Source organism: Apium graveolens, chromosome 4, assembly GCF_009905375.1.
Source record: "Apium graveolens cultivar Ventura chromosome 4, ASM990537v1, whole genome shotgun sequence".
Classification (NCBI taxonomy): domain Eukaryota; kingdom Viridiplantae; phylum Streptophyta; class Magnoliopsida; order Apiales; family Apiaceae; genus Apium; species Apium graveolens.
Window position 1 is genome coordinate 156,825,241 of NC_133650.1, and position 21,309 is coordinate 156,846,549.

The 21,309-nt window shown below is 32.6% G+C and overlaps 1 protein-coding gene across 10 annotated transcripts in view; it reads left to right on the plus strand.

The window, feature by feature from the left end:
- The window catches only part of LOC141720380 (uncharacterized), a 33,550-nt gene extending 13,091 nt beyond the window's left edge, over positions 1-20,459 (plus strand). Inside the window, exons 9-24 of one of the 10 annotated variants that reach the window (XM_074522760.1) lie at positions 1,743-1,819; positions 1,943-2,036; positions 9,811-9,881; positions 10,822-10,929; positions 12,294-12,427; positions 12,508-12,629; positions 13,412-13,522; positions 13,918-14,537; positions 14,634-14,840; positions 14,944-15,099; positions 15,422-15,542; positions 17,385-17,437; positions 17,844-17,952; positions 18,077-18,193; positions 19,850-20,075; positions 20,243-20,459. In XM_074522760.1, coding sequence (XP_074378861.1) covers positions 1,743-1,819; positions 1,943-2,036; positions 9,811-9,881; positions 10,822-10,916 — 337 coding nt within the window. In that variant the 3' untranslated portion in view covers positions 10,917-10,929; positions 12,294-12,427; positions 12,508-12,629; ... (8 more) ...; positions 19,850-20,075; positions 20,243-20,459. Of the gene's footprint in view, positions 1-1,742; positions 1,820-1,942; positions 2,037-9,810; positions 10,258-10,821; positions 10,930-12,293; positions 12,428-12,507; positions 12,630-13,411; positions 13,523-13,917; positions 14,538-14,633; positions 14,841-14,943; positions 15,100-15,421; positions 15,543-17,384; positions 17,438-17,843; positions 17,953-18,076; positions 18,194-19,794; positions 20,076-20,242 lie in introns of those variants that run through there. The other 9 variants (XM_074522759.1, XM_074522758.1, XM_074522765.1 and 6 more) reach the window with 9 other exon arrangements.
- Positions 20,460-21,309: the final 850 nt, after the last annotated feature.

A 21,309-nucleotide genomic window follows, 5' to 3' on the forward strand; every position in this document is an offset into this window, starting at 1 on the left:
GTAGGTTGTTTCTAAATAGAATTAGTGTTAAGGATACTAACCTTATCAATGTTTATCTCCGAGTTGATGTATCTGCTGTAAAGAGGATGGAGAGTTTATCCAGTCATTTATTTTTGAATGTCAGTTAATCTCCGAGTTGGTATGTGTGCTGTAAAGAGGCTGGGCAGTTTATCCAGTCATTTTATTTTAAATGTTATGTCAGTTTGCGGGTGTGATCCAGAGTAATAGTAGAATTTAGTAATTGTTGCCGTCCTCGTGTTATCTTCTTTTGGATACTTCATTAAATTCCTGTAAAAAGAGGAAAAAAAGGAGAACTTCGTTACATTTTATCTGTGGTTTTCTTACCTACTCAATGGTGTCAACACTTGGGGTCGGGTTAAGAGTGAACTTCTTAACATTCCGATCATCCCCTGCTCATTATTAATCTTACCAACTTTATCATAGAATTACTCTTGAGACTCTTTCAGATAAAACTTTGATTTTATTTTTTTGCATATTTCATTGTCACACAACCTCAAGTGTTCTCCATTGTTAGTCACGACTTAAAATTACGAAATATCTACTTAATGCCTTTAAATGATCAAGAACTACCTGAACAATTGTCATTTCCACATTTTAAACCTTTTCTGGTGAAATAGTTTTCCAGAATTGTTGCGTCTTGCGATTGGTTTCAAGGAATTTAACAGGAATTTTTTGGTGGCAACTGCAACTCATGATATAAAGGTGGCTTTAATCTAAAGTCAAATTGTCAAACAGAGTCGTTCATATACTTTTGTCTATTTGACATGGCAGTATAAAATGGAATGCCATTTTTCTACGTAAATGGCTATGTACTGGTATACTTATGTTCTTCTTTTGTTATTCTAATACATTCCAATGTTCTTGTGACCGGACCTTCTGTATGTCTTTTATCTACAACTCCCACTGACCTCAGAAAAAAAAGGTAATATAATCTCCTAGGTAGTGTGATATGTGACTTCATAGGGTTGGAAAAAGTAATCTCTCTTCTAATGCAGGATCTAATTCAAAAACCACGCCATGATGACATGATTCTAAAACCACGATTGAAGAATTGAAAACAAGAATAATGATAAGCTTGGTGGATTAACCACAGAAATCCACAACCCCAAGGGTTTCCAAGGGAGAAAAGCTATGGATCGGAATCCAAGAAGAGACTCAATTTAATAGTTTGATATTGTTCCAGTAATTAAGTCTTATATGATGTGGGGGATTGCGTCACTTGTATGATAAGAGAAATCCTAATAATAAAACCTAATGAACCAAGGCCCATCAACAAATTGGCTAATTATAAAAAAAACTACTTATTTAATTATTTACTAGCCTCGTATATAAATACTATTTAAGTACAAGTTTATCTCTACACTAATTAATAACATAAATAAAATTTCTTCACTCCCATTCCCCCACCATCTTCAACTCTTTTTGCTTTTACATTGTTTCAAGACTTTATGTTTCTCTCTTTCTTAATAAAAAAACTTGCAAGCATTGCACAAACGCCTTGATGACTCTATTCATACTTTAAAGATTGACATATGCTTTGAAGTTATATGATGAAAAAACTATTATAATATATGAATGGTTAACTAATGGGCAAAGACAATATACGCATATCAGTTATCATTTTGATAAACATCTACTGTCTGATGTCATGGACTTTGTATATCAGTTTTCAATTTGATGAAATTCTACTGTCTGATGTCATGGACTTTGTGTAAAACCAGTGATGAGGAACGCATTCTAGTAGAAAAACTAGCCTCATATAAGGCATCAAGCACAGAGTGCTCAAGTTCATTCACCGGTACAATTTTTTCTTTTTACTGTGAAACTTCATTGACATTATTAAACTATGCATGGAAATTTACTAAATTTAAGTAAACAGACTCTGATAGTCATTTTCTTATCCTTCATTGTTCTTTTACAGAGAATTTAAAAAGCCACTCTGGTCAATATGAGGCTTCAAGCTCTAAAAGTAACAAGGGTTCATCCTTTTGGAAACCAATAAAGAACTTCTGGAGGTATGTTATTTGTTTCAATATTAGTTTGGTATCCTTTCTCTCACACTTTTTTTACTTTTTATAAGTTTTGTGTATGCTAGCTTGTACTTGTAGTTGTTTCTGAGAGAACAAAGTCAAATTCTGATTGTTTAATCCAAGTAAATTTTCTGTGGTTAATTCATCGAATTTTTATCTTGTTCTTGTTTTTATTCTACATCTTCAAAAAATCTTCCCCGCATCATCTGGCTTGGAAGAATTTATTTGGGTTGTAAATGTTGAGCAACCCCGAGGAATCTCTTGAAATATTGTGCAAACTTCTGGAAGGTTCTAGAAAGAATGTGAAGGCATCATGAAAGTACTAGAATTGTTGAGATAAATCATGTATTAGAAGGTTCTTGAATATGTACTTGAAATTAATAACCATCTAGAATATTCTACTAGGCTCATGCACTTAATAATCATCTAGAAAATTCTGTTCTAGAAAATTCTGCTGCTTCTATAAATTGTACTCTGCAGATTTGTATCATTAGAACTTAGAAGATCTTGGGCTGCAGTTAAGTGTGTCTACTGCATGTAGAAGAGAGTGTTCCTAATGCTCTCAACTTGGTATCAGAGCTGTGTATCAGCTGTTGTGCTCAGTAAAGGCTGCTCGCAAAAGGAAGGCAGAATATTGTTTTTTTAGGCAGAAAATCTGCTGTTTTGTTGCTAGTATTTGTATTCCAGGAGATGGATATGAATGGTGGAGCTCTGAATCAGTTTGGCATGGAGAAGCTAACTAACAACAATTATCAGTACTGGAGGATGTGCATGAAGGCGTATCTCCAAGGACAAGATCTTTGGGATATTGTCGATGGAGGCGATATAGAATTGCCTCAGGATAGCCTTGAAAATTCAGAAGTACAAAGGAAATGGAAGATTAAGTGCGGGAAAGCCTTGTTTGCATTACGAGGCTCTATTCACAATGATCTAATTGATCATATTCGAGATAAAGAGTCTCCAAAAGACGTTTGGGAAACATTGGAGAAGCTTTTTACAAAGAACACGACCAGACTTCAATTTTTGGAGAACGAGTTGGCAAATACAACTCAAGGGAGCATGACGATTGCTCAATATTTTCAAAAAGTGAAGAATTTATGTGCTGATATTTCTGAACTTGATCCAGATGAGCCTATCAAAGAAGCCCGAATGCGAAGATATCTTATTCGTGGCATAAAGAAAGAGTACATCAGAAAATGATGAAGTGTTGTTCGCTAGAAAACAAAGGCATCATACTTATAATTACAAGAGGTGGAAGGCAAATAATCCCAAAGGAGCAGCTGATTGGAAAAGGAGTTCCAACAGTGAGGAGCAATGAAAACTCAAGGATTCAAATGCAGGAGCTGGCCAGGGAAGAACTTCAATCAAAAGGAGAGAAATTCTGACAATTCGCAATACGAGGCCAGGAAGAAAATAATATGTAACAGGTGTAGTAAACCTGGACATATAAAGAAGTTCTGCGGATCAAGATTTGTAGAAGTGTTTCTCAAAACGAGGAACATTCAGATGACTGGGGAACTTGTCTTTCAACCGAGACGACAAATTTGAAGAACTTTATACAAGAACCAGCCTTAACTTCTCTTGATAAAGGCAATGTAGAAGAAGGTTTTGCAAGTATCGATTATTCAAAAGATTGGATAATTGATTCAGGTTGCTCTTATCATTTAACAGGTAATGATTCTTTACTTTCACAACAAAAGGAATACATCGGAAATAAAGCAATCGTGACAGCAGACAACTCCATTCATCCAGTTGAAAGGGAAGGAAATGTAAAGGTTAAGGCAATGCAAGGACCAGTAAATTTGACCAGTGTATACCATGTTCCAGGTATGACAAAAAATCTGATTTCTGTTTCCCAATTAACAAATTCTGGTGGATATGTTTTATTTGGTCCAAACAATTTCAAAATTCTTGAAAATATCAAAACTATTGATGCTGATACGGTGCTAAAAGGGAAGAGAGTTAAATCTCTTTATGTTTTGTCAGCAAGTGAAGCTTTTGTGCAGAATACCAGCCAACAAGATAAAGCATCTTTGTGGCATGCTCGGTTGGCTCATGTGAGTTATAAAAAGCTGAAAACTATTTCAGCAAATAATGTTGTTAGCGGGCTGCCTAATTTGGGAAGCTTTAATCGTGAAGTTGTTTGTGAAGGATGCCAATATGGCAAAGCACGTCGTCTTCCGTTCGAAAAATCTTCAATAAGAAGTACAAAACCTTTGCAGCTGATTCATTCTGATTTATTAACAAGCAATGCATCAAGTTATAGTGGACTTCACTATATGCTTGTAATTGTTGATGACTATACGAGATTTTCATGGGTTTTCTTCATGAAGGAGAAGTCTGAAACTTTCTCAATCTTCAAGCAATTAAAGAGGAAGGTTGAGGGGGAGCTTCGAAGAAGGATTAGGTGCTTGCGGACCGATAATGGAGGGGAATTTACATCAAACAAGTTTGTTGATTTCTGTGACAGGCATGGAATAAGAAGACAATTTACATTTCCACGAACATCACAGCAAAACGGAGTTGCTGAACGACAATTAAGACATTTACAAGAGGTGAGTAGAAGTTGGATACATGCAAAAAGTCTTCCTCAAGAATTATGGGCAGAAGCCATGAGGTGTGCTTGTCATGTGATAAATCGTTTACCCTCAGACTTTATCAACATGAAAACTCCTTACGAACTTCTCTACAAGGAGAAGCCCTCGGTTTCATATTTCAGAATCTTTGGCTCTACATGCTATGTTCACGTTTCTGATCAGCTGTGTGCCAAAATGGATCCTAAGGCAAAGAAATGCGTATTTGTGGGCTATGATCCTAATAGAATAGGATGGCGATGTATGGATCCTGAAACACTCAAGGTTGTGACATCAAGAGATGTTGTATTTGATGAAACATAGACCTGACAATTCGGATAATCGGTTCGGTTTCGGATCAGATCAATTTCGGATCAGATCCGCTTTCGGATTATGATATATTTGAAGACCAATCGGATCGGATGTGATTCGGTTCGGGTCTAATTCGGATTAAAATCGGATAAAATTCGGATTAAAATCAGATAAAATTCGGTTCGGATTAAATTCGGTTCGGATATTTTCGGATCATAACTTATTTATTTTTTTCAATTTCTGAGATTTAAAAATATCTTTTTTATTTAATTTAGTATTTCTAAAATAATATAATATACTTTTACAAAAGAATATGATTAAATAAGTATGTTATCATAAACATAAAATTGTTTAAAGTATAATTTTTGCTTATTTCGGGTCATATTCGGTTCAGGTAATATATTATTCGGTTTTTATCGGTTCCAAGTTATAATCCGATCTTGTATTTCGGATCATTTTCGGTTAAGTTTTCGGTTCGGGTTGTTTTCGGATCGGTTTAATTCGGTTTTCGGATAATTATCAGATTGTATAATTCGGATCTCGGATCGGATCTCGGTTTCATAAATTTCGGTTCGGTTCTTCGGATCCAGACCCATTTTGCCAGGTCTAATGAAACATCGTCTTACTATGTACAAACTATATTAACGAAACTTGCAAATCAGCCAAACGATGAAAATGAATATATACAAGACAAAACAAATGCTCCAAGTCCAACCATACCTCACGATGATTATGCAAGTGAAAGTGAGGAACATTATGAAGAAGATAATGGAGATCAAGGAAGTGATCAGTTGCCACGAAGATCGCAAAGAACATGAAGAAGGAATGAAAGGTACAACGACTACACTATTGGAGCTGATTATGATAAAATAACCGAATGTTTCTTTGCTGGCCCTTTTGATGAATCTGAATCATCAACATATGAAGATGCAAAAGGCAATCAGAACTGGGAAGCTGCTATGGAGGAAGAAATATCAGCACTTTATAAGAATGAGACGTGGGATCTAGTTCCCAAACCTGAAGGAGTTAAACCAATTTCTTGCAAATGGGTTTACAAAGTTAAACTTAAATCCGATGGAAGTGTAGATCGATATAAAGTGAGGCTTGTAGCTCGTGGTTTCTCCCAAAAATACGGGTTGGACTATGAGGAAACTTTCAGTCCAATAGCAAAGATGGCGTCCGTTCGAGCTACTTTATCTATGGCTGCCTCAAAAGGATGGAAACATTGGCAACTAGATGTGAAGAACACATTTCTTTATGGAGACATTGATAGAGAGATTTACATGGAGCAGCCTTCGGGATTTAAATCAAAGAATTTTCCAAGTTATGTTTGCCGACTCAAGAAAGCTCTTTATGGGCTTCAACAAGCACCGCGGGCCTGGTTTGGAAAAATTGCTCAATACCTCTCATTTTGTGGATATGTTTCTTCAAGTGCCGATGCAAATTTATTCATAAAGAAAGATTCCAAGGTGCACGTTCTTGTGTTATTATATGTCGATGACATGATAATAACCGGTAACGATGAACAAGAAATAAATAAATTGAAAGATGAACTCGCTATTCGGTTTTAGATGCAAAATTTGGGAGAACTAAAGCACTTTCTTGGATCGGAGATATCAAGGTGCAAGGAAGGTATCCTTGTTTCTCAAAGTCAATATGCTAAAAAGATCCTTGAGAAATTCAAGATGATTAATTGCAGACCAGGACCTACTCCAATGGAGCAAAATCTGAAGTTGAAAGCTAATATTGGGAAAGAGCTAAAAAATGTAAGGACATATCGCACTTTGGTTGGAAGCTTAATATATTTGACAATTACAAGGCCCGATATTTCTTTTTCGGTTGGAGTTGGTCAATTCATGCAAAAGTCAAGGAAGCCACATTTGGATGCAGCTAATAGGATACTTCGCTATCTTAAACACACAATGAATTATGGGTTGATGTATAAAGAAGGTGCGGAGATTTTACTTAGTGGATTCACCGATGCAGATTGGGCAGGTGATCCGTCATCAAGAAGATCTACTTCCGGCTATACCTTTGACCTAGGTTCAGCTGCAATCTCATGGTGCAGCAAGAAGCAAGCTACTGTTGCATTATCAAGTACAGAGGCATAATATAATGCTGCGACACTTGCCGCACAAGAGTGTGTATGGTTAACGAGACTGCTCAAAGGACATTTCTCATTCTAAGATGGAAGCAGTGAAGCTATATTGTGATAATATGAGTTCGATTCGTCTAGCTTCAAATCCAGTATTTCACGCAAGAACTAAGCACATCGAAGTTCACTATCATTTCATACGAGAGAAGGTGCTGAAAAATGAGATTGATCTTATCAAAGTGGATACCAATGAACAACTTGCTGATATATTAATGAAGGCTTTACCTAAGGCGAAATTTGAGTTTCGTAGAGCCCAACTTGGCTTAGTACCCGAAGTTCACACATAGGGGGAGTGTTGAAATATTGTGCAAACTTCTGGAAAGTTCTAGAGAGATTGTGAAGGCATCATGAAAGTACTAGAATTGTTAAGATAAATCATATATTAGAAGGTTCTTGAATATGTACTTGAAATTAATAACCATCTAGAATATTCTACTAGGCTCATGCACTTAATAATCATTTAGAAAATTATGTTCTAGAAAATTCTGCTGCTACAATAAATTGTACTCTGCAGATTTGTATCATTAGAACTCAGAAATCAGATTATATTCAGAAATAATTCCCTTGTTCTCTCCTGTGTTAAACAACAGTGTGTGTGTTTTCTTTGCATTTTCTGCCTAGTTCTTAAGTCTGATCTTGGGCTGCAGTTAAGTGTGTCTACTGCATATAGAAGAGAGTGTTCCTAATTCTCTAACTGAATCAACAATTTTAAATGTCGGAAAAACCAAAAGTTCTAAATGCTCCTAAATATACAGATATTAAAAGTAATAGAAGAATATTCATATAAAATGTCGCACAGAGAAATCCGAGTACAAACGATTATATTAAAATTTTCACATAAAAAATGTTTATACAAAATAAAAAACCTGATTTGTACAAAATATCCGGGTTGTATAATACTATAATCCAAGAATCCCTGCCTCCTTGTTGTATAATCCAAGAATCCCTGCCTCCTAAGATAGCATCCTTATGTCCCCTTTTGGATGTTCTGATAAACAAATATTAGTTCAGAATAGATTTAATAAAAGGTATACTATATACTCCCTCCGTCCCTTTCGATTGTTTACATTTTTTGAGAGAGTATCCGACACGCATTTTAAGGTGCATATAAAGTATAGTTCTGTAATTTTTTTTTACAATTTTCTTTTTCTGAATAAAAGTTGAATGTTTTAATTTTTATTCAGAAAAACAAAATTGTAAAAAAAAATTACAGAACTATACTTTATATGCACCTTAAAATGCGTGTCGGAGACCCTCTAAAAAATGTAAACAATTGAAAGGGACGGAGGGAGTATATTATTAGGATTATTCTATAAAATGTGGAGAAAAATAAACAGATTTATTTTCTCTATTATTAGGATCTGTTGCCTAAGTGTAAGGATTCACTCCACTATACAAGGAGCTGTAGTATATATAAGGGAATGTAATACTTTATCGGTTTTTCTATTATGTTCATATGATAAGCGCGGAAACTTATAATTTTAGTGCATCTTTGATTGGTTACTTTTTTATAATAGTGGTGGACCCTCCTGCATTCACACCAACTCCACCAATCAAATTGACCTAGACTTATAAATTTCCGTACTTATCATGTGCCCATGGGCACACAATAGAAAAACCGATAGTTTATTATTAGAAGACTATGATTTTTGTTAAATTGAGATTGTTTTCTTTGTCGTTATTTCTTTATGTTATTTAAGTTGTGCCATGGTTGGGTTTTGCGGGGCTATAGTGTAAATTCTTTCCACGGTTTCCCAAAGATCAACACTTTCGAATATGTTTCTGTGTGTGCTGCCTAGAGATTTCTAAGAGATGATAGGTCTTTTTTTTGCTAAGCGAGATGATAGGTCTTTGAAACATTTTCAGATTTAGATGCAGTGGCTTAAAATTGTAAACAAGGTTTATGCTTTTGGTTGATAACTTGAGTCTTGATATGGCTTTTGCGTGTGGTTTTGTCCACATGGTCCCTTGAGAAAAGAGCTTTCTTGCTTTATATCTTATAAAATAGGTAATAGATAAAGCAAAGAACAAGATATATGCCGATTATAAGATGTGATATTATATTAGGATCAGGTCATTTGAATAGGCCTGAAAAGTTTTTAGCTGAAATACAAAGATGCTCATAACGTTGCATACTCATTATGTGTGGGGTAGTACATACTCTATAGATTTCTTTTTATTTTATGATTAGCGTTGCATACATTACTCAGGTACATTAGTGTATCAATCTAAAGATTCGGTTCAGTTACTTTGATCAGTTTGGAGGTTTAAAACGGAACCGGACCGAAAAATTTGGATTTTAATATAACAAACCATTACCAAACCAGACCATTGATAAAGCGTAAAATTCGGTTTGTACGGTTTGCTATATTCTTGCTCCATGTGGTCAATGTTAAGGATAGGTCATTACATGTAAATGAGTTCAAGCATATTTATGGCAGGTATCGTCATTTCAACCATTAATGTACAAGTCTTTGTTTCAAAAGAAATGAATTAGATTACTGATATGGTGCATTGGTGTTTTCACCGAGTGTATACAGATTGTAGATCCTCTTTTAAGATGGTTCATAATATGAAATATCGCTACATCAAACTGAATGAGGCATAGACGCATATTACTAGTTATCATCTACAATAGGCAGTCCGTTTCGTTGAAATGATTATGTCACTCTCATATTAATATTGTATAATTTCATTTTGGCTACTGTACTATTTGCAGGGAAAAGCATTCCGGGGAGAGGTTTGCATCAGTCAGTGTGGACACGTCTATTTTCTCTAATAGACTTCCAAGTTCGCCGTTTTCTTTTACTCTATCAACTGTTTTTATTTTCACATGCATATTTACGTTGCTGGGAACAGTGTTGCTACATAAGCAAAATTCAAAACCACAGAAGAAAGTCTATATAAAATTGCAGCCTTATGTGTAATCTGGTCCAGCTGCAACATCCTTTTTAGCTATAGGAAGAAAAATTTTGGTCTACATATGTATCATTTCAATAATACTCGTTTGAAGTTCAATTTCATCCTGTCTACATTTAAGATGCATCCTGGGTATATATACCAATGTATTAAATACGGATGAACTACAATTTGCAGCGAGTCATAGTCAGGTTTGAGGTTTGGCAACGGTATGCTAAATTGATGATTCTTTTGTGAATTACAAGAACTTTGATGTTGTGTTAAGTTTTTAACTGTAATTAAGTCTGTAGATTTGTTACTAATTTATATAAAACTGACAAATCTGAAATACTGAACTATAATTCATCTTGGTCAGATGTACAGTGATAAATTATAATTAGTTTCAAGGTTATTTATGGTAATTTTTAAGGCTATGCATTTTTTAGCCCTTTATATTTACTAGAATTTTACGCTTGGCATATACAAATTAAACATTTATTTTCATTATCCAATTCTACTTTAATATTTTATTCCATTTTTAATTTTAATTTTAAAAGATGGTTGCTAATGTTATATAGAGTTCTACTCAGTTACAAACCAAATTAAAATAAAAATTAAAAACCCCAGCCCAACCCAAACTTGGCCCAAAAATAAGAACATCCAGACCAGCCCAAAATAAAAAGTAGTTACCCATTATTCAAAATTATTTTTGGCGCATATACACACACGATACATACAAAACAGTTACAGACTTGAAAGTCATTTATTATCAATTCAACCGCTACAAACAGTCTAAAATCAAATAAAAATTCATATTCATCACTTTATGCAGAGATTAGCAGTACGAATTTGAAGGAAGCTATTCAAATATCAAACAAATCGCTCGAAATTTGTAGATCTGAAGCTTGTTCTTCAAAAAATCAGTAAAAACTTATCAACGGTAAACATCATTCGATTATCACTTGCAGTATTGGTTGATATAAAGTTGTATACATATATGCATGTTGTTTTTTTGTGATTTCTGTAGGTTTTAATTAATTTTTGTCATGAAAATATTGATTGATGATGTTTTTGTGTTGTTGAAAAGATGTTAATCAGTATTCAATCACTGATCTAACTACTAATAGAGTATGTTTTACTGATTAATACTCTTCCTAATTTGTGTTTCTAAAATTTTATGCTTTTACTGATTAATACTCTTCCTAATTGATGTTGTGTTTTGTTGAAATAGATATTAATCAGTATTTAATCACTGATCTAACTAATAATAGAGTATGTTTTGAAACTTTGTGTTTCTAATTTGTGTCTAAAATCAGTATTTATGTGAACAAAAAGTGTTCTGTATTTTACAGTTTAGGTTTATAATGTTTCTTAGATTAATCTGTTTGCATGTTTGAGTTTTATTGATTTTACCTATTTTTAAGATATATTTTGAAAACATCAGATGTTTCTATGTGCAAAATTTATCGACAATAAACATCAATCGATTATCACTTTTATTAGTTGATTATTACTCAATATGTGTTTTTTTTATTGTTGTGGTTTTTAATTAATTTTTGTCATTAAACTATAAAGTGATGTTGTTATTATATTGTTGAAATAGATGTTAATTAGTATTTAATCACTGATCTAAGACTAATTTAACTGCTAATAGAGTATGTATTCAAATTTTGTGATTCTAATTTTTATGCTCTTACTGATTTGATTATGTGAACAAAAAGTGTTGTGTATTTTACTGATTAGGTTCATATTGTTTCTTAGATTAATGTGTTTGAATGTTTGTATTATACTGATTTTCAAAATATATTTTGAAACAGTGAATGCATTACTTGTTGAGATATTTATTAGAAATTAGGGTTGTTTAAGGAATGGAATAGACTCAGATTGATAATTTGAGCTTGGATTGACTGAATTTTGCTTGGACGCCCGGATAAAAAATTAAGTTGAGCTTTTTAGTTAGAATAGAATTCGAGTTTATGCTAATTCTTTTGTGAGTTTGTCTGTGGATTCCTGGGAGATATCTATGAACAATGAACATAATTAGTTGGATAGTGTTATTTGAACGTTACTTTACATTCAATTAATTTCGGATTTTTGTGACTAAATGTTTTAATGGAATGCGTTTATAGCGCAATTTTATATTTTTCTAAGAGATGTATTAGATGTTTCTATTAAAAAACTATGTGTCTTAGATCTGAAGCTTGTTTATTTAAAAAATCAATAAAATGAAATATGATTCCAGTTACCAATGTTTTGAGATGTGTTTAATTCCTGTATGATAATATGTAACAACATTTTTTGCAGGAAAAAAATGGAAGCATGCAGAAGTCCACGCCTTCAAAAATTAAGATCGCCATCAAAAGGAAAAGTTGTTGAGTTGGTTGCTTATACAGACTCTGAAAGCACAGATGAAGATATAATGAAAGAAGTACCCAAAGGTATATAGAATTTTAAATTAATAACTTGAATCTAGTATTTTTTTAATAAAAGGATTTAATCATTAATTTAATATGTGTAGAGAATCAACATAACAATAAAAGGAGAGACAAGGATTCTTCTATGGAAGAAAATGTTACAATGCCACCAGTTAAATGGAAGAAAGCAAGAGCTAAAAGACCTCAACTAAGTCCTTTTCGTGAGGTATTTTTCTGTAAACGCGTGAAAATAATCAAATTTTTAGCGATTTTCTGAGTTCTTTATAAATACTAGTTATATGAAAACTGCAGCTTGTATATTAGTTAGGGTCTCGTAAACTGATTTTGACTTGAATGATGTAAACTTCAAGGCCGACCCTATTTAGAACTAGAAACAGGGGAATGATTTTTGGGTAGCTCGCATGATTTTAACATAATTTTTTCGCACCATCTTCTGAACTCATTCAAAAGAAACTCAAATTCTACCCGTGTGTGTGTAGTATAGAAATATATGCCATATTTGTGATTTGACACAATTCTAGTCTTCAAAGTTAAGATGGTGGTGATCAGAAAAGCTAATTAGAACTTTCACTAATGAATTCAAAAACAGAATGGAAGTATATTTCCTACAAACACATATAGGCCAAGAATATCATACTTTTTTTCAATGGTTGTGAGTGTAGTACCGGGGATTTAACTTGTGAGTAGTGATGACAAATTATTAGCTGAGCATGAAAGATTGTATCTGTCTCGAATTAGACAGATACAAAATTTTTGTATGATTTGGTGAACTTGTTTAGCCTAGTTTGTATATAGAGAACACATGTACCTACATTCCAGACTTGCCTCATCTGAATGAAGAATGTTATATATTCTTCCTAACAGTCATTCATAAGATTCCAGCAAGGTTCATATATATAGCTAAAGTCTAATTGACAATTTTATGCATGCCTTGTTCCCAAATAATATTTTAAACCAACAAAATGTTCTGTGCCATTAATATAACAGGTTGAAGACAGATCTGTGGATAAAAATAGAGATGAAGATACTACTGAACAAACGACGGATTATGAAGAAGGAGCACAGGAGAAGATAAAAAAAATAAAATTCTGTTGAAAGGTATTTATAATAATAAATAATTATTAATTAGTGTTAACTATACAATCAGTATATTTACTGATTCATTTTTATTTTTGGTTCTTCATTCATTGTACTAATCAATAACTGAATAACTGACAATCTTTTTATATATATGTATATTTTCCTGTTTTTCAAATATTAATGATGAATAAAGATCAAGAACCAAAAAAAAAGAGAAAAAACCTACAAAAGAAAATCAAATATGGATGATCAGGTATTAAATTGTATTATATGTATTTTAGTTGTCGTAGATCAGTATTTAATAACAAAAAAATCACAAAAAGAACACTGTATAATTATCCTATTTATAGTTAAGAGACTAGACATTACTTTTAGCTAGCAATATTAATTTTGTGATTATTGAATTCTATTAGGAAAATGACAATCAGAAAAAAGCTGAATTAGAAACTCTCCAGGACTTTTTAGCGAAGTAGTGTTTCATCTGTCCGATGATCAGAAAAAATGGGTGGAAAAGTCTGGATTTGGTGCATTGCTTGATTTTGATTTGGAGATGATACCATCAAAATTAAGTTTAAAAGTAGTTCAAGCATTTAACCATAAGAGTGTGATGATAGAAATTGAGAAAGGAAATATTGAGATCACTGAAAAGGATATATTCTATGTACTTGGACTACCTCATGGAGGTAAAAAAGTTGAACCAGTAACAAATGAAGAAACTTCCAGAAGAATGTAAGAATGGTTATCTCAGTTTCCAAATGAGCAAATAACAGCAGCTCGAGTTGTTGAGAAGATTAGAGAAGAAAGGAATGTGACAGAGATGTTTAAAATCAATTTTTTAGTTGTTTTATCAAACGTTCTCATAGGAACAACTATTTATTCGTACGTTGATAAACAATTAGTAAAATTTGATGGCTTGGATAGTTGTGTTTCATACAACTGGGTTGCTTTTCTGATTCAATCTCTAGTAATGGTAAAAGACAGTTGGAATAATACAGCTTCAACATTTTTCAGAGGCTCACAAATATTTCTTACTGTAAGATAATTCTTTTGTTCCGTTAAAATAATTACTTACTGATAAATATTACTATTAATCTTCACTAATAAAATTTATTTTATTTGTGATTATTAGTTGTTCTATGTTGACCGAGTGAAGCACAGGGTTGTTCAGCTAGTTGAAAGAAAATTTCCCACTTTTAAAGGATGGACAGAGGAAAAACTGAAAGAAAGGCAAGCAATGGAGATTTATACCGGAGAGTTTGGGAAATGAAGAATTCTATCTACGCTAAAGGAATACTTTTCACAATCACAATCACAAAAAAGTCCAACTCTGGAGAGGGTAAAACATAATTTATAAGTTCATTTGTTGCATATCGTACAATATTAATATATATAGTGCAGTTAGTCGTTATATTTACAATGTATTCTGTTTATCTATATAGAAGAATTTATTGAATGGCAATATGATTGAAGGATAGAAAGATGATAAAGAGTTGAATGATGATGGGAAATCGGCACAACAGAAAGTAACAAATGATATCGACAATAATGATGGATCATGGCCAAATGACGAGAATATTACTGAAATGTCAAAAAAGGTAACATAGTTCATGGATAATTTAAAGATTTTTCTCACAGTTTTTTAAATAAATTTTTAGACCTACTTATTTTATTTACAAAAGACCTGGGATCAATATACTTCTCTTGATGATGATAATTTGTCTAGTCAAGAACATGTTTATGACGGATGGAATGATTGGCCACAAGCTAAGGTAAAATCAGAAATATGATATTAAAAACAATTAACTAGTGTGAAATATGCAAATATTTAAAGTAGGAAAACATCAAAAACTATATCTCTATCTGATTAAATTACTACATATCAATGAACTAATTGTATTTTATATTTTTATGCAACAGAATTGCAATACTGATGAAATGGGTGAACATAAAAGATGGTTAGGAGTGAAATGAATCTATACCGATTGAAAATGAAGAAGATGACAAATCAGAAGACAATATTAGTGACATGGCAGAGCAGGTAATATTGTAGATTATTCGCATACACTTCTTGATTAGTAATTTAACTTGACTATCTGTAATTTGTGCTCTAGAACCCTGGTTTGTAATCTGGTGCTTTTCTGCTTCTGTTGTGTTGTTGAACACCCTGTCTTTTGCCATGAATTCTTTTCCAACAGCAGCTACACACGTATAAAAAAGAATAGATTAATAATCGTACTATAGATTAATACACGATTGAATAATGAAGTTATAATCAAGTGTTTCAAGATGACTTTATCTTCATTAACTGTATATGATTTATAATACTAAATCATGTTCATTCAACCAATATTTTAGCTAAGTTAAAAACCGTGTAAAATTCAACCAATAAGCTAACTACAAGTAGTAGCTGGTCACAGAAGTACATTTTACTAATCATTAAACTGTAATTTATTAATTTATTAATTTATTAATTCTGTTAGTAATGTTTATTGATATCTGTAACATATATAAGAAAACTTATTGAATGTCCATTTTTAATACAATGTTCATTGTCAGGATTATGTGGATTTGTTGCGTGACAGAGCAACAAATATTATTAATTCAAAAATTCAATTTGAGAAGGATCTTTTGAGTGCTATGGAAAAATATCCAGATAATATGGAACTCAGAGTTGTTAAAGATGTGTTCAATGAAATTTTTGATAAAACAAATGCTGAAGTTGCACTACTAGAAAAAGTAGAATAGACATCGCCTCTTAGACGTCGGTTGCTCTTTGAGCCGATGTAAAAGGTTTTTTAGACATCGTTTTTTATCAACCGATGTCTTTTGTTAATATAGACATCGATTTTTTAGCCCAACCGATGTTGTAAGTCTGTTTTAAAAAAATGATTCAGCGTGCCTCCCACATTTCCCCCCTTAGCCAAATATTTTATTCCCTCTTAAAAATCCCCCGTTTTTTCTTGAAATTTTTCAAGTATCCAAATATCCCCCTCCCTTATCTAAAAACATAAAACAAAAATAAAAAACATTCATTTCTATCTCTTTCTCAAACCAGCTCTCTCCCTTCTCTCTCTACTCTCTTTACTGAAGAACTCGATTCAATTCATCTATTGGAGAACTCGACTATCTATGCTCTTTGTGCTCGACTCTCTCCTCTCATTCGATCTAATACCTCCCTCCCCAAACCAGTTCTCCCCAACTCTGCTCTCTTTTCTTCGGAGATTGAAAAAGTCTTAAAGAGGTAAGAATCGGAGTTTATCTAAAGCTTAAATCGGAGTTTAAAGCATAAGGAGGCCAAAACTTGAATTGGGTAACCTTTAAAATCTAATTTTTAAATTAGGGGGTTTAATCTGAAACCCTAATTTTTTAATCAGTTAATTTTAATTAGTTTAAATAGTTGATTTGGAACCCTAATTATTTTTAATTAGTTGAGTACTTGTTTGATTTGAGCAGGTTAATTTTTAATTAGTTTTTTAATAAGTTGAGTAACTATTTGAATTGCTTATGTGGGTGTCAATTTTAATGTATATGCTTGTGTATGTTGTGTCAAATGTATTTTTTTATTTTTTTCTTTACTTAGTGTTATGTTTTTTTTGTGGTAAGGAGTGAGGATAATGTTTTGTTTTTGATTTTAACTTTTGATCAAGTGAAAATTTGGAGTCTTGCAACGCAGTAATTTGGAGTCTATATCATCATCTAATGTAAGCTGTTACTTAAGATTCTATACTAGCGAATCTCAAGACCTTCCAATCAGTTGTATGCAATTCAATACCATGTTTTTTTCTCTTCATTTTCCTCTGTTAAATTTTAAAGTGAACAAATCGGATCTGTATTTGTGTGTTGATGTTGTGTTTATGAAATGGTGTAATTTTGGTTTCAGAAATGGTGTTCTTTCGGAGTGTTTCGCTGCTAAACAAGCTGCACTCTCGGACTGTAAGTTATATATTTGTGTTGTTTGATATTTTATGTGAATCTCAGTAATATAGTGCGTTGGTTTCAAGTACAAACCTCTGACTTTCTTCTAACTATTGCTTGTTTATTTATGTAATAGTTGTATAACATTTATATGCTAGTTTCTATGGCACAAAATACCTTTTAGATGTTTTCAATGCAAATCATAGTGGATTTGTGAATATTTTATGTATACGCGTCTCTATTGGTGGTTCTGGAAATCGTGTTAGTGGTTGTAGTTGATATATATGAATACAAAAGGGTACACTTTTGATTTCAAAATAATTCTGCCTTTCCTGGTTGTTAATTCTCACAATAGAAATATTAATCAATGTTGTCGAGTCAGTAGTATCATTCATACTGGTTGAGAAGATATATAATCATTTAGTGCAGAGGATCTTGATAAGTACTTAACTGGTGTACAAAGGAGACATGAACACATATCTCAAATTGAAGAAAGAAGAATAAGATATGATGCGGCTCTTGAAGATGCAGAGGTATCTTCCGAAAATTCAATAGAAATATAACACCATACCAAATGTAGGTTACTGGAGCTTCTAGCAATGGGACCGCATATATTTTGGAATTGTAGATGCTTATTAGTTGTATAATATCCTATAGGTGCTGGCTAAACTTGAAGCTGAAAAGAAGAGGGAAGAAGAAGCTTTGGAATCTCAAAGAGCAGCAAAAGAAGCAGCGGAGTCAAAACGATGTTGATCCAGGCTTTCACAGCAACATGTATGGTAACTTTATCCAACGTTATTTAGTTGTAGTCTCTATGTGGATCTCTGCGCTATAGACAGGAAGGACTGTGCCATACTATGTCTTATTAATCTTCCATTTCCTCGTGTAAGATGGGTTTTTTAATTTGATTTGTTAAAATTAATACCTGCTTTCATGCTCAGTGATTGGCGGTTATACATTGCACCTTTTTAGAAAAATGAGAACATTTGAATGCTTAATAATGCAAAGTACAAGATTAATAATTCCCACCGTAAAAGTAACTGTAGTTATAAGTGCAACAACTACTATTTGGGTGTTGGTCCTGTCATTGTACGTTTCTACTCTCTTTTTCTCATCTTTGCATCACTATTGTCCATCATTTCATTTCTACATTTATTGAGTAGACAATCTTTTGTTTGTCGTCTATTTGGAAGTACTATACTTTAAAAGATATCCCTATCCTTCTCTGTGCCTGTGCCTTTCTGCCAAAAACAAGACCTCCCAAAACTTCCGATGATGATTAGTCTGGGCATGGTCAAGTGAAACTTTAATTTGTACCTATAAGTAAAGCTTACAAATTTAACAAATGTTTATCTTCAATGTTAAGAAATAAATTGAAAAGACTTTTTTTTTTATATTAGCTAAAACCAAACATGAATAGAAATTATATACTACTATATATACTAAAACCCCCAGCACTGACAACCTTAAATGCCCTCGAGGCCTCACCTATAGAGACTAAAGAGTTAACTTACGATTAACTACGTACTAAAACACCATATTTACCAAGATGGAGGTTCTAAATTAGGTTCTACCTGTATTAAAAACAAAAACAAAATAGTAACTACTTTATATTAAATTTTTTACTTTTAACAGGGATAAGATATCAATAAGATTAGTTGGTGTAAGCTAATTTAAACCTATTTTTTTAAGAACCTGTTCATCAGTAATTCCATCTTCTAAATACAACAAATCTCGAGGAGTCCATCTTTTGTTGTTCTTTGCCATTAGATCTAGTCCTTTATGATTTATGAGCTCTGGAACGTAACATTTATTCGTGCCTCGGTAGGAAAGAGATAACCGGAGTAGGTGGAGAGGTGTATTGCCATCCTGGTCTTTCTGTTCCAGAAGCTTTTTCATATGTACTACTAAATTTTCTTGTATAATCTTGACAAGTTTTATTAATAGCTAGGTAGGCCAAAGACGACTTCGGCCACGATTTCATTAGTTCTGTAATACAAGAGTCAGTATATATATAAACACATAGTCAAGTTCTGCCATTGGAGCCAGCACCATAGATCGCCATTTCCCTAGTTATGTTACTCTTGGCAATAACATGCAGTTCAAGGTTAGTTGTCCTAATTTTGGTCATATAATTTATAAGGTTAGTTCAAGGTTAATTTACATAGCTGACATTCATTTGATAATCAGATTTAAAATACCGTAGTGTAATCTCTGTGAGGGCTTATCTTTAATGGTAAGTATGCATATATTGTTTTGGAATTCCTATATAGTAGAAAAATATGTTGAAAATTTTACCTTTAAAGCGATTGTTAAGTAGCGATCCTTATGTATCCCTCAGTTTTTTTTTCTATAGTTAAGTTCTTGTTTCGCAGGTAACCCTGGAATAAGGATGCTAATAACCTTCATGTTTCTGCTTTAAAACTGTAGAATGACGACCTAAGACTGACTACCAGATTATTAGAAGCTTGTTTTAGAAAGGAGCAGTTAACAACATATGCTCTTAAAAGTTTCAAAACTGAAAGTCGACATCCACTGAGCATAAAGACGAAGAATAGAACTGAATGGTGTTTCAAAGGAGGATCAAGGGTAATCCCCGGACCAACCATTCAGAGATTTGCTCGTAATAGAAAAAGCTGTTGAGTGTATGCTTCATGTAAGTTCATTTTCCAAAAATAATTTGATAGTAAATTTTTATTTGCTATGCATATCCTAAGTTGTTATACTTGGTATCTTTTCTTTTTGAATTTTTTCTATCCTTTTATATACAATTCCAAGTGTTCATCATTTAGATGAATTAATTTTTGACCTTGACATGCGCAGAATAATAACACTCTAGAGAAGACATATGCCCATATTTTTAGGACTCAACGACCCAGCTCAACTGCATTGATACTTGAAGAACCAGTGACCAAACTACATTCATTTGAGCAATGTATGAATGATATTATAGGCGTGAGAATTACAAGTTTTTGGTTTTTTCATTGTTGTAAGACTTGATTGGTTTGATTTAGTAATGATAATTAGAGTTTGATTTTAATAGTTTCTTCTTTTGACAATTTTTTGGCATCTATATTTTTAAAACGTGTAACATTTATTTCAATGAAAAATGATATTAATTTAACATAATAACATCAGTTTTAGTAGTATATATACACCAGTTCATGCAGAAAAACTGATGTTAAATACCACAACAGACAAATGCTTTAGAATAAAAAACCGATGATAAATAGTACAGTAGATAACGTTTGCTTACAAAATAGTGATGTTAATTATACTGATAGACATCAGTTTCATCTACTATAGAAATCAGTTTTTAAAAAAAACTGATGTTAAAACAATTAGTAACATCATTTTATTATGAAAACCGATGTAAAAAGTATTAATAACATCAGTTTTAACTAAATTATACCAGTCAGAGGCAAAATTATTGCTTATCCCACATATCTTTAAATTGATAAAAATATCATATTATAGTAATATATAAATGATAGATGTGCATTAGAAATTTAACATCAAGAAATAGATATCGATTTCATATTAAAACCCGATGTTATATGTCCCATTTCACATCAGTTTAAAACTGATGTTAAATGGGGTCTTTAACATCACCCACGAAGACATCGGATTTTTTTATTCATAGACATCGGTTTTTAGCCGATGTCTATTAACGTTTTTCTAGTAGTGTTGCTAGAAAAAGTGGATCTGCAAGTGTAAATGAGGAGGATAAACAGGAAGAAGCAAAAAATGGTGAAGAACCTTGCAATCCAAATGCAGAAGTTGCTACAAAGAATGCAACTGCAAGTTTTAGTGATGAAAGAACACAAGGGGCAGAAGTAACAACTGATAAAGAGGTGTGCACTCCAAACATCGAGTTTTCTGAGAGTGAT